Genomic DNA, 14,338 nt, shown 5'->3' on the forward strand with positions numbered 1-14,338 from the left:
CTTCTCATGCACTCTTCTTAGGATGGCACAGCAGGAGAATAGTCTGTGCAAGATGTATGTGTTTCTGCAGTTCTTAGCTTTGTATTGGAAATTTGTGCCTATGTCTGTGTGTTTTAGTCTACTGCATCTTGATTTTTTTTTTTTTTTTGCTTTACAACAAAAATGCATGGTTCCTCCCCGTGCCTTTGCTGTTTCTGTTGATCCTACCTCGGCTGTATGCAGCCCCATGGGTGTCTGCTGGAGCTGAGCTGCATGTGTCAGTTTGCTCTGTAGCTGAGGTTTCCTTAGGCAAGAAACTCGGGCCTCAGGTGTCGGGCCTGTGCAGCTATGCACACTTTTTTGGGGGGTTGTTTTGCATTTGTTTTGTGTGTGTGTGTGCACGTACACGAAGAGGCAGCATTTTCAGGAAGCCATGTTTTTACTCTTAGGCTCCATGTATACCCCATCTGCAAATATGAACAAAATCACAATCTTTTCAATGAGCAAATAGATTTGAAACCTTTACCAGTCTGGCAGTATTGTGCACTCCCTGCTGAGAAAAGAGGAAGATGGGTTATATCTTAAAATTGAATGCAGAGAGGGCATTTTGCAGAGGGTGCACATGCACATGTAGGTATAGGTGTGCTGTTGAAGGATTTAAGAGCTGGACATACAGTAGAATCAGCATTTCTGGTACCTGCTGAGTGCTGACTGCTAGCATCACCTTCTTCCCCTGTGATTACAGTGTATGTCAATGTATAAACCCTTTGAGAGTTGCTGTCATTTATTAATTTTTAAATACATCACAACCTGTGAATTGCATCCGTAGGGAAGAAGTTAGTTTATTTAAGAGCATGCACCTTGAGCTACAATATATTAATAGTAAATGTAACCATTTCAGATTTAGTTAGTATCTTGAGATGCAGCCTGTGTTTGCTATCTGTTTGATCTGTGCTCATTTTTTTGCTGGCTTTTGTTTGTGGGAGTGCAAAAAGAAAAAAGGTTGATTTCAGTTTACAAAAGAGCAGTCTGTTACAAACTGTGCCCAAGGTTACCAGTGGAGTTTGAGGATTCTTTGAGCTAGTTGATATTACACTCATTAAGACTAGATTTTATCATGTCATAGGATGAATATGGCCTATTTCAAAGAGAAATGCAACTGCCCTTTGCCCCCGCTTTTCTGTTAAGATGGGCTGTTCCACAGAAACAACCCAAGTCTCAATAGCAACCAGCAGTACCCTTGGTACTGCTCGTTTGTTAAAGTGAGGTTACTTATTTTCTATTAGGAGCAGAGAAAGCAGCTGAGGATCAAAACAAATATCACTTAATACAATTTACCATTGAAATCAACAGAGTGTCTGCTAATTTTTTTAAAATTATTTTTTAGATTATTCTTAAAGTAATTTTGTTCAATCTGATTTATTAATTTATTCACAAGCTTAGAACGAAAAAGTTAAAGTAGTATTATCAGAGGGTATATGTTGAAACTACCCAAGTTTGGGAAGCAAAGTGCAAATTACTCCTGAAACAGTGAAACTAACTTTATTATTTTCTGATTAAATGAGATAACAAGGAATCTATCCTCTCTCTGTGGGCCAGTGTTGTCTAATTAGCTTTTTGGGTGGAATAAATGATGAAAGGATGGCTGGTTTGTTCTGTTTATTGAGGATTTTCATTATATTGTTAGGAATATTCAGGACTTCCCCCTCAAGTCCATGTGAAACTTTACATACAAGCTAGTAGTATGAGATGGCCTTTCTTTGTCTTTCAGATGGAAATAATGTAGATAGTGTGCCTTCCTTGCTGGGTGTAGTCCTTTCAGCTAACAGCTGTTGCGTTATTACAGTAGAAGTTTTATTGTGTGTATAAAATGGCCGTAGCAGAGGATGCAATATAACATGTCTATTTTAATTTGCAGGTTTCCACACTGTTGTGGTTCTTTGGGTTTGTTTTTTTTCTTGAAATGGTAGGGCTAGGAAACAGCTGCCGAGGGATGAAGTCTCCACCTCTCCTTGTGGCTGCGCTCATGGCATGCATCATTGTTTTGGGTTTCAATTACTGGATTGCAAGTTCTCGCAGCGTGGATCTGCAGGTAACTCTCCTATTGCTCTGCATGTTGTTTTGTACTTGCATGGTTAATAAGCATCGTCCACAAGAAGGATGCTTCCCCTGCGTGTAGTGGGAGCTTCAGCTTGTTGTAGGAATTTTCACAAATATTACAATTGTTGCTTATCAGTAGTGGGAGTGGGGGGAATGGGAGGAATGCCTATTTGTAGGTGAGGATGACCCAAAACTTTAAGACCTGCATGTATGGTGCTTGTTACTTACGCTCACACAAACAGTTCAGGTATCTTGTGCTGTTTCAGTTTACAGATGTGGCAAAGCCATCTTCTGTTTTTTTTCCTAACTGTACATTGATACTGGCACTCTGTTTTTTTAATCTGAATGGCCATCTGCAACTTGTTTATCTCCCTAGATTTTTTTTTCTTACATGACTCATAAGAATGTATGCACACTGTCCCACCAAGTACAAGGAAATCTAACTTGTTCGGAACAGTGTCTAAAAATCTGAATTTGTGTTCCTGAGAAACCTTTCCTAAAGAGGGTGCACAACTCATGTGGAGTAATTAACTTGTCTGCTATTTTTCTAATGGTAACTGTATTTTCTGTGACTGTTGAGCTTGGGTTTTAATCCTTTCTGCAGCGCATGTTCTGAGGTTGAGTAGTACGTGAATAAAATTCCTGGTTTGTGAAAATGTTACAGGATGGTTCCCTTCTTTTGTTGTTGTTGTTGGTTTTTTTTTAACAAGCAAACCTAAAAACTAAGAACCTGGTGGTTAAACATGGCTGATGAGAGCTCCTCCCAAGTTTTTCCACTGAATTTGTATCCTTTTTGTAACTGAGCTGAATTTTAGTACTGGGTTGACAGCTGTAGGAACTGAACTCCTGTTTCACCTCAGAGAGGGCACTAGTCAAACAGGACACAGTTGTGTCATGTCTGGCCATGCGGTTAAGGGTATGTCTTAGCTTTCCCTTGGTGGAGGGTATGATGCTCTGTCTTGTGGGGCTCGGGTCATCCCTTGTTTTCCCTTTAGTCAGTGGCCTCGGGATGGTGGCTACTGGCAGGTAGTGACTGTGTCAGTACTGCTGAAGCTTTGCTCATGGCTGTGAGGCAGCTGATAGCGAGGAAAATAAGCTACCATAGTAGCTTACTCTTGATCTCAGTAACTTAGAGACACAAGGTCCTTCTTCCTGTTATTGATTCACTGTATTGTCTTGTACACTTCTCCCAAAGCTAGCTTGAAAATCGTTTCACTTCTGCATAGTCATGCACTCTGAATGAAATGAAAGGATAGCTGAAGGCACGGACAGAGCTTCTAAAGCACTATGTCAACCTATTTGTTTGTTGGCAAGACTTTGCAGCTGTTATGACTGAAATGGAATAAGTGCTTTTCTTTGCTCTTTCAGCTAAACTGTTAAGTCTTTTTCTTCCCCCCTGCCCCTCCATTCTCTCCCTTTCTGTGGCAGAGAAGCAGAGTAGGTGGGCAGTAATATGCAGCATACTGTGTCGTAAGAAGATTTGGTCCATTTTCTTGGACTCTTGGAAGATGTGCAGTTTTTATTATATCTATTTTTTAATCCACCTGGAATCCCCAGGTCTTTCTGCCTGGGTGAATTCTGTTGATATTTTCTCCATGTGTCATTGTTCTCTTCCTTGCTGCTGAAGAGTGGTTTTAACCCAAAATGTTTAGCAACTATGTCCTGCAAAATTAAATCAGTGCTTTAAAAAAAACTGTGACAGTATCAGGCTTGGTCCTTTACCTTATGTCTCTGTGTTTGTATGTGCAGTATGTGATGGTGTTGAATTTTACTCTGGTTGTCACTGCTCTTTGAGCAATCAAGAAGAACGATGATTTTCTGCTTATAAATTAGTTTTTCTTGTATGTGTCTTTCTGTAACAGCCATATGTCAGTTGTTTATGTAAAAGTTGGGTAATATTGTCCTCCCTTTACTCTTATTGATTTGACAGATGAGTTTTCCCTGAGTTAGTTTCTCACGACACTGGGAAGTGCAGTGATGTCTCCATTAAATTTAAAAGATGGTTTGACCTTGTACTTCAGAAAGATTGTAGACTGCATTTTTTTAATGTGGGTTTTTTTTTGAGGGGGAGGGGAGGTTTAAGCTCAAGTACTGAGGCAGCTTTGCATTTCTCTTGTCTTTAGCTGCAATTTTGATAGTCTCTACAGAATATGCTGTACTGTTAATTTATCTAAAACTGGGAGGGGGGTGTCTGTGTGTGTGTGTGTGTGTCTCTGTGTGTGTGGCAGGTTTGCCCGGCTGACACAATACTTTGATGGCATTAGCATCGTTAGTTCTGTGAAATTTGGTATTCCTTGAATGTATTGGAGAAAAGTCCAGCAAGGGGGAAGCACTTCTATTTGCTTTGGCTAATTTGCTCTTCCTCAGGGTCGGATCATGGAACTGGAAGTCAAAGTCCACAGGGCGGCAGTGGAGAGAGGTGCTGTGGAGCTCAAAAAGAATGAATTCCAAGGAGAGCTAGAGAAGCAGCGACAGCAGATTGACAAAATCCAGTCCTTGCACAGCTTTCAGATGGAAAATGCCAACAGAGTACATCAGGAAGAGAAGGTAGGGCCTTTTCTAGCCACAGTTTTCTGTGAGTCTGTGGTTTACCAAGACACTCTCTACAATAGAATACAGTTGCTCAAATGTTCCAGCTGATGGACCTACAGTCAGTGTTGGTGTAGCAAAACATTTAATTTATGTATCATTGTATAATATTTAGAAAATGGACATTGAATGCACTTTATAGCATTCATTGTATAATATGTGAAATATTAGAAACTGCAAGTAACAGCACTTCTGATTAAAATCTCTACCCCCTCCATAAATCATTGTTATCAAACTTGGGTTGGCCTCTGGCATCCTTTCTTGCATACTAATGTTTTAAAACTTAGGGAAAAGAAGAAGCTGCACCAACAGATATATTTGTTTTCCCAAATATATTTGTGTATATTTGTAGGCATAAATGGTTGACATTTATTTCTAAATGCATGTTGTAGTTTAAGCCCAGCCAGCAACAAAGCACCACATGGCCGCTCGCTCACTCTCCCCTGCCCCCTGTGGGATGGGAAGTAGAATTGGAAGAAAAAGGTAAAACCTTGTGGGTTGAGATAAGGACAGTTTAATAGGCAACACAAGGAGAGAAGTAGTCATAATACTAATAAAAGAATGTATAAAGTGAGTGATGCACAATGCAATTGCTCACCACCCAGAACCTGATGGTCAGCCCGTTCCCAAGCTGGGATACCTTGCCCCCCCAGCCAGCTTCCCCAGTTACATACTGAGCATGATGTCATATGGTATTGAATATCCCCTTGGCTAGTTTGGGTCAGTTGTCCTGACTGTGGCCCCTCCCAACTTCTTCTGAAAGTTAACTCAATGCCAGCTGAACCCAGGACACTACATTACAAATTTTGTGGTACCTTGGCCTTCTGCCTCCAAAACCCAATAACACTGGGAGACATCAGAAGGTTAGCCTAGCCTTTTGTGGCAGTGCTTCTGACAGTGCGGCGTTGCCAGAGGGATGGAAGTCCTTTATGAAGAATGTGAAAATACCTACTTAAATAGCGGTGTGTACGATTACTGCTGTGTAGTATCTTGCAAACTGTTTTGTTATGTATTTTCCTTATGTTGCTGATGCTGCCTTGGATGTGGCTGTTAGTCATTAATACCACTTTTCTCACTATCGCTGGAAGTATTTAGCTGAGAGTATTCATTCTGGGTTTATTGCTTCTCCTCTAGAGTCTCTTGACTGCAGTTTATAGAGCAGCTTTCCAGGACTATTATTTTCAGCAGACTGAACAGACACAACTGATGATGATAATAGGTGCTCTTCAGGTAAAGGGATTCACCATTAGGTGATGGTTCACTGCTCAAAACCTGCAGTGCATGAAGAAAATATCACCAGAATAATCTCTGAAGGACGAAGAAAACTGGAGTAAAAATGGAAGGTGGAATTGTTTCATTAATATGCACATCAGTAGCATATATTTTTAATTTATTTTGAAATAATTTTTATCCAAGATCTTCAAAGAAATAATAAACCAGTTCTCTTTAACTCTTTTGAGACAAATGTGTTTCTTTGATTATTTCTCTCTTTTCTTTGGGTTCAGTCTTTGTGTATTCTTTAATAAAGGTGAGGTATAGTTTGTCTATTTAATTTTTAAATGTGTGTATTCATTAAAAAGATACCTCAGGACAGTTAGACAGCATTTGAGTGAGTAATCAATCTTGTTGTCACTTCTGCTTCCTAGTAGTGGGTGTTGCTACTGAGTGCTGTGGGAATTGCATAAATTTACTATCCTCCGGGAAGGTACCCCGGTTTACAGGTTGGTGAACCCATCATTCTGTTTTGGCATCTTTCTGCATTTGAATTCTGTCATGCAAGGAGTGAAAGCATATGCATGAGTTTAAAAAAAAAAAAAGGCAAGGAAAGGGCAAACAGAACTGAGTATTTGCTTAATTTACAGTCTTTTTCACAAGGGAAATACATTTTATGCTTCCTTTTCATAAGTAGATTTTCCTTTATCCAGAATTATTAAAAGTCACTGGAACTGGAAGAGCTGGCCACAGAGTTTACAGCACAGGCTGGCCAGATGGGTCAACGTCGAGAGCTGGTGACAGGAGCTTACCCAGGAGTTTTGAGGATGTTCGGTGGATGAAATGTTCCATCTGCCAAGCATGGTGTACAACCTTTCGGCTTCAAATGGCTGTGAAACCAGAGAAATGTAGCTGGCACCACACAATCTACCTTTCTTTTTGTGGTGGTGTTTTTGAGTCTAGAGGACATGTAGGAACTGTCAGCCATTAAATCTGGCATCTGTGCCAGGAAAAGTGGTGGGAACTATTTTACAAAACCAGAACTGCTGTTGGACATGGAAGTGAATGCGGTAGTCTGGGGAAGAATCAAAGCATCTTCTGGAAAAGGAAATCTTACTTCTGAAGTCTCTTGGAGTTTACTTCTGAAAGAGTAATTGACAAGGATGAGAGAGACTAATGAATGCGTTCACACCTGGAATTGCAAAAGGCTACACACACATGGCTTGTAGAAAAATTATGCAGCCATGTGGTAAGATGGTGTTATCACAGGGGTGATAAGGCAAAAGTTAGAAAGCAGTTTAGAAATAAACTGGGTTAGTTGTACTGTGGGGAGGTCACTGGTGGAGTTTTGTAGTGCTGGAGAAGGCATGCAGAGGAGAACAAGGAGAATAACCAAAGCTGGGCTGTAGTTCCTGTATAGGAATCCACAGTGTAGGTTACAAGATGGACAAAAGTCAGCTGAGGAGAGCCATCGCGGGCATCTCCAGGATCCTGAATGGTATGGAAAGTGCTCATGGCTAGGGGAGACAAGGCATGGTTGTTCTTCATCCGCTGACAGGCTTCAAATGGCAGTCAGTAAGTTGTAGTTCAGAAGGTCTTTTCACACAACAGATGGTGAAGCTGCAAGTGTGTGACATCCACAATGCCCAGTTGCAGTGGGTCTGTGCAGGCTAAAAAACAACTGGATAACCTTGGACAAACACCTGCTCCACCACCCAATATAAAGGTGTTTGTCCTGGCTCCAAGTGTTCCTCAGCCAGAAGTAGCTGCTGTCTGGAAAATACTGTGCTTTATGGCTGCTGTGGTAGTCATTTGGCATCCAGTGTTAGAGACAGGGTACTGGGCAAGGTGGATTTTGGAGCTGTCCCAAACTATCTGTCCCTTCCTCTTAAGTGCTTTTGCCTCCATTGTCCTAAAACACAGTTGTTCAGTAATGGAATAGTCTATGAAACTTGGTGTTGAAACCCCAGGAGCTGATGCTGTAGGAAGCATTAGGTAAAAGTGGTGCAATGGACTCATTTCGCATCTTCTTTTCGTGACTGGAGAAGAGTGTGTCTCAGGAGCCTGAAGTGGTAGGATGAGCATGTACGTGCCTGTGCACCACTTTGTTGGCAAATTGAAGATTTGCTTTTGTTGCAACACATGAGCAAATATCCTGCATGGATGTTGTTTGTTTTCCAGCTCTGATTTAAGAGCAGGGAGAGTTGTTTACTGGGAACCTGCGTACTTGTCAAAAGCTGCAGCCAAGTTGGCATGGATTCATCCACTCTAATCTAGTAATGCCCCTAATATGGTGGGTGGGGAAGAGAGGGAAAACTTAGGTCTCCTCACTAAGGATCATGGTCTGAAGAAGCTGTCCGGGATCAGAGGTTATTCCACAGGGGGACGTGGAATGTAAGAAAAGACTCTTTCAGAGTGCTTTTTATTTTGTGTGTGTATCTATATCCATGTATAAGTGTGTGTTGTATATTCACATGGGCATACATATTTGTATACACACACAGGCACACATGTATCCTTGTTTTTCGGCTCCATGGATTCCAGTGGAATCCAGGATTCCTGGGGGGCAAGTAATGAATTCACCCTTTCTGTTTATGGGAAACTTGGTCTTTGAACTGAACTTTATTTATGCCATGGGGATTGCCAGTCAATGTTTACCTAGTCCAGGAAGGATGAATGCAAATCCAAATCCGGAGTCTCTCAACTCGCTCTACAAGTAATACAAACTGTCTAACTAACTGGACAGATCTTTCAGTGATAAACAGGATTTTGTTTAGTTCTTGTTGTTGTTCTTAAAGAAGAATGAAAATGCTTTCAGGTGATGTGTAGGAGTGAATGGTCTCTCTCAAAATCCCCTCTTTTTCAGGGAGAAATTATGGTTCTTCTGGTTATAGAAGAAATCTGTTCAGGAACAAACTTTCACAATCTGGACTCCTTACTGAAAGCAACTCTCAAGTAACATTCGAGACCCATCTTAATTGCAGTTCATCTCTGCTCACTGTGTCTTATTACTGTGCTGATAAAATACAAAATAATTATGCCACTGATTTAGTTTCATACCAAACTAATACACCAATAAGATGCTTGCCATAATAAAGTCATTGTCGATGGCAGTGTGGTAACTACTTTGAGTTAAATCTGCCTTCTCTTCTAGCAGAACTGTCCTTCTGCTACTTAAAGGAAAAGGGCATGGAAGGCAGGAGGTAGTCAGCCTGAAATACCCTGTAGGCTCACCATTCACTGGGGCAATGTAATCCTGTAAAATTGCTGTCGTAATTAGTCTCTTAGATCTGAGTATGTATAAAACACTTCTGTCACCAGTCCGCTTTTAAAAAATCTGCTTGAATTTTTAAGGATTAATGTAGATTTAGCAAATGGCTTCTGGAAATCCATACAGAAATACACTGAAGAGATCAAGAGAGGTTACACAGATTCTTAGTAACAACAGCTAAGGAATCGGGAGTGCAAAAGGACTGTTTCTAATCTGTAAGCAATTTTCTAAAGAACAATATTCTGTGTGGTTGTTATTCAGGACTCGTAGGTTCTGGGATGTACACAGCCATGATAGTCTTTTTGAAGAGTGTAACAGGAGAAAAATGTGTGTAATATCTCTTGTTTTTAGCAGCTAGAACATGCTTTTTCAGTTTGTCATTTTCTTTGGATTTATGTGATTCTTCCCCAGCCCACATCTTGTTTTATTGAGGAGAGGGGTCAAGCTTTGTAAATTATATGTGAAGCTTGTTACTGTCCCGTTGCTCAGTGTCTTTTAACACTGACCACAGCTGCTCTCAGATCCCTTCCCTCTGGGAAAATTTCAATGCCCAGCACAGTCTTTTGAGAAAAAATACCTGTTGTTATGCAGAGAGTCCTGGATGGTGAAAAGACAGAAGAAAGCCTGCTGTGAAAACAAGAAGGTGCCTATATGTGTTTTGTTTGTTTTTTTTTTTAAACCAAACAACATTGTGTTTTCTAGGTTTGGAAAGGCTTTAAGGAAAAGCAAGCACTGCCTCGTGCCCCTCCCTGCTTGCCATGATGTTACTAAATTAGCAGAAGAAATCAGTCTGCTTAGTCATAACTGTACAGCAGAGGTCTGGAAGACTACCTCGGTTTAAAATATATTTTCACATAGTGGAGAAAAAAAAAGGATGGTCTGAGACTCACTGAACTGTAGGCACCCTAAGAATGGAAATTTAGAGTACGTGTAGCTTAAGAGTCAACTACTGGAGCATTTCTACCTCTTCACAGCAAAATGAATGGGCAAAAAGGAAAGCAGAGGTACATTACATGTACCTGTACAGGTTTTATATTAAGATTCTTACATCATAGGATTCTTCTTTGTTTACACGGCCTACTATTTGGGTTTCAATTAAATATAACAACGTCAGGAATGTTCTGTAGCTGCACATGTCTTCTTTTATCCAGTCCACTTGCTGTTGGTGTGCTCCTGTAAAAGCAATTTCTTATTCATGTGTGTCAACTTCCCCTCTCTTCCACTGAGAGTGTAAGAAATTAACTTTACAATTTTGGTGTTTTCTGCAGGTTTGAGGGCTGCACTGCACCATGTCATGGTGCGTGTGTCCTTCATCACAAAAAAAAAAAAAAAAAAAAGAGAGACTAGTTTGCTTTTAGCAAGGGGTGTGAAACAAGATTGGGTCCCTGGTCTTGACCGGAATCACTCTTTGGGAATAGAGCTGTTTTTTTGTTTTTGTTTTGGGTGGTTTGGGTTTTTTTTTTTTTTCAGTTGTTTGGGTTTTTTTTCTATTTATTGAGGATGGGGAAAAGTCTGTAATTTCTGAATGGAATTCATTGCAGTGAGAAACGGATTTAAATGAACAATGTCTCCTCTATTTTGGGCTTGAAATTTGTTTTAGACTTGCTTCAATTGGTGCTCTTCCACTGAAGTATACATGAGTGTGCAGCGCACAGACCAACCTAAAAGAGAAATACTTTCTTAGGGATCTTATTTATGAACTTTTCCCCCCACTTACTAATATGCAGTTAGCCATTAATCCTAGAATGAAAAAGACTTTTTGTGGCTAGTATAAATGGTTTCTTTACTCCTGAAGATTATTTCAGAGTGGTAAAGAAAAGTACAAAGACAGAAAAGAATTGATGATGTGTGTTACTAGTAAAGTTTGTGTGTGTGGAAGTGTGTTTGCAAAAATAGAGAAGGGATTTGGGAATTTCAAAATATATTTAAGAAATGAACAATAGATAATCAAAATGTGGCTTGTACTCTGCTGCCAGCATGGTGGTGGGGAGCGGTAGGAACATGCAAGGCAGAACTGCTCCTTTTCTTTGCAGTAAGGACTTAGATCAGTTTGAGTTAATCACGAAATAGGTGCTTTTCTTCTCCCTTATTAATTATAAATGCTTGTTTCTGCATGTATAAATCTTACCCTCCCAACTTGCTTTGTTTCCCAGTTGGTTTTGTTCTTAGCAGCTGATTTACTGATGCTGTGGCTCATTCTTTCTCCTTGTGAGAGCTGTATTTGTGAATGCAAAGCCCCTTTTTTCTTAGGTTTTAGTTCTGAAACCAGTGTTTACTCTCATCAAGTTCTTTGCTGTTTTATTCCTTTTTCCTGTTGCAGTATCTCATTATGCTTTTATATACACCACATACAGTCAGTGTTAGAAAGCATGTATGTCAGTTTAGTGTGCTTGGGTTAGCTTGATTTATGATGGTAGCAAATGCTGAAGGAGTTACTGTAGTAATGCCTCCAAGGAATATGTTTATGGAGACTACTGTGTAAGGCATTAATCACATCAAATGCACATACATAGTTCAGAGTATGTGCTCAAAACATACGCTTTGAAGTAATTTATCTCACAGGTATTTCTGTGTTATGTTTTGGGGTTTTTTTTAAACAATAACATCAACTTTTGTGTTTCTTAAGTGGAGTATGACTTATGTAGACATGTTCTGTGGTGAATAAAAAAACCCCCACATATATCTCTGGCAGTTGCCATTATAAAATTTGCTGTCCAGCTGGAGCAAGATTTTTCTGTCACTGCGGGTGGCTGTGTGGCTTTTGATTTTTGGTTTCTGAAGACCTTGCACTTTGCAGCATTGACTCCAATCAGGAGACTGACTTTTCCTCTGTGATAGTCCCAAGGACTTCTGTGCAAGACATGTTTGCAAATATGAGGAGCTCGTTCTATGTTACAGAGTTACTCTGTCACAGAAGGTCAGATTTTGGTAATGGTGATATAGTGAGTTTCGAAAAGCTGGATTCTCAGTCCTAGGGATCATAAGTATTGTTTTGTGAGCTGAATGAATTTTAAAATGTGAGTTTCTTCCTAGAGCTGATTTTTAGCGTGTGTTTGCTGAGTTCTTCCTAGCAGTTTTCTTTCTTGGCCTGCATAGCCTCCTCCCTGCCCCCCCCCCCCCCAAAAAAAAAAAAAATGTCTGCCTAAATCACAGCCATGAGGTGAAGATTAGTTAACACTTGGATGACAGGAGGAGGAATGGAAAGCCTGACATTATTGATACAGTCGGATTGGAAGCTGGCAGTTGGAGCACTGCCCCATATATCATTCAACAGTATTTCCTGCTCAAGTTAACCAACTAACTAGATTTTCATTTTTATTTTTTTTTTTGTCCTGGACTCTTACCCACAACTTCAAGGAGGTAGGTGTGGTGTTGCCAAAAGGAAGCTTTATAAGCAATCCAGAAAGACCAAGGCACACTTTTTTTTACCCGCTGTTGTGTTTTAGGGAGCCTTTTTCACATGGCAAATCATTTTATTCACTTCAGCTAATCACAGTTATTATTGTCCTAATGTACAAAACATTTAACAGTTGTCTTGTTTTACTGTCAAATAAGTGGTCCTGGTATTTGAGGAAAAAAACATTTAAAGAAAAGAAACCAAACAAACCACAACACAACAAACTGTAGGAACATAAAATTGCCATGTCATACTGATTTTTGTATTCCATTGACTGTTTCTGGTAATGGCCAATGCTAGAAACACTGAAGGTGGTAATCATGGAACAACCTGATTATGTTGCTCACGCATTAGCAAAACTTGGCATTTCCATTGAAACACTAACTTCCATTCCCCAATAAATCAGGGAAAACAAATCTGCAGCCTTTTTTTAACCTGTCCTATGACAAAGGAGAGGGAAAGGTATTAAACAATCCTAAGTATATATTGTTATTCATGTTATTATTTTTTCCTTTCTAACAGAGGAGCAAGGCCTTGGCTCTTGAGGTTTCACAGTGGTGTTCATGGACTGGCTGTATGTATAGGATGGTGTAGGAATATTTCTTTTATTGGGTTGAAAACAGCTGACTCTTCAACGTGTGAATGACCACCTCTTTGAACTGGGACTCTTTAAAGGGTCAACAAAAGACAAATCTACCCCTCTGCTATGTGCTATCCCACTCAGATTGATTGAACACTTTGCTTTTCCTAGTCAACTGGCACTTATTACCATAGACTTAATGAAAAAAGGCACTGACCAGCATTGTCAGTGTTTCAGGGTGACTTGAGCAGACAGAGTGGATGCAGCCATTTCTTTGCATTAAAGTGGTGTGGACATAAGTACACATTGGTACTTGAGCAGAAACTTCAGGAAACTGGTGACTTGATGTATCCTGATTTGGCACCCCTGCAGAACATTGGGGTATCCTGGGAAAAGGATAATGATGAAATTGCCAGTGAAGTGTAAGAAATGTGCTCCTAGGACTGGACTTGATCTTGGACTGAAGGGTCAATGCACCTCATCTTTTTGTAGTCTTAGATGACTCTTCTGCACCAGACTTTCTAAATGTTAAATATGAATCTGAGTTATCCTGACATCTTGCTCACAGGAATTAATTTCATTTAGACTTGCCTTAGTTCTGTCAATATTCAGGTGTTTTGGGACATGTGTATGTATATGGGTTGGTAGAGGGGGATTGGTGAAAGAATGGACAAAACATGTTCCTGTGTTGACTGCCTCTTCAGAAAGAGGGAGAGCAAAATGAGGGAATGGAAGAAGGTCACTCCAGCACTTTCTTATCAAAGTGAGGGAGAGGATAGTTAGAAAAGTGATACAATGCAAGGGCTTTGTGTTGCTTTCATAGAGTACCTTTATGCTCTATGACTAATACTCATCCTTGTGTACCTGAATGCACGTGTATTGATTCCCTGGTGAAAAGGTAGTTCATAGCAAGCTGTGCTATGCTGTATTCTTCCTTCAAGGGATAAATACAGTAAATCTGACTGTGACTGCAACTGTGAGATTAAACTAGAGTACAGCAGCAAGCAATTTTAGTAGCGGGTTCTTTAAATTCCTCCTCTTTTTATTTAAATGCAGTGATATCTTCCCCCCGTTTACTGGGAAATCTGGGTTAAAATGAGTGTTTGTTGTTTGTAATAGTAAATCTCTAAAGCAGCTAAAAATTTTTGGGTTTGGCTGTAACCCAGCACTTTGCAAAGAAAAGATCTTGTTACATGTGCTTTGGTTGATT

At 40.0% G+C, this 14,338-nt stretch overlaps 1 protein-coding gene across 3 annotated transcripts in view; it reads left to right on the top strand.

The window, feature by feature from the left end:
* The window catches only part of GOLM1 (golgi membrane protein 1), a 124,585-nt gene that overhangs the window by 5,023 nt on the left and 105,224 nt on the right, over nucleotides 1-14,338 (top strand). For 2 of the 3 annotated variants that reach the window (XM_049795701.1, XM_049795702.1), the window contains exons 2-3: nucleotides 1,898-2,071; nucleotides 4,447-4,626. In XM_049795701.1, coding sequence (XP_049651658.1) covers nucleotides 1,943-2,071; nucleotides 4,447-4,626 — 309 coding nt within the window. In that variant the 5' untranslated portion in view covers nucleotides 1,898-1,942. Of the gene's footprint in view, nucleotides 1-126; nucleotides 2,072-4,446; nucleotides 4,627-14,338 lie in introns of those variants that run through there. The other variant, XR_007505116.1, reaches the window with a different exon arrangement.

This window comes from Accipiter gentilis, chromosome Z (genome assembly GCF_929443795.1).
Source record: "Accipiter gentilis chromosome Z, bAccGen1.1, whole genome shotgun sequence".
Taxonomy (NCBI): domain Eukaryota; kingdom Metazoa; phylum Chordata; class Aves; order Accipitriformes; family Accipitridae; genus Astur; species Astur gentilis.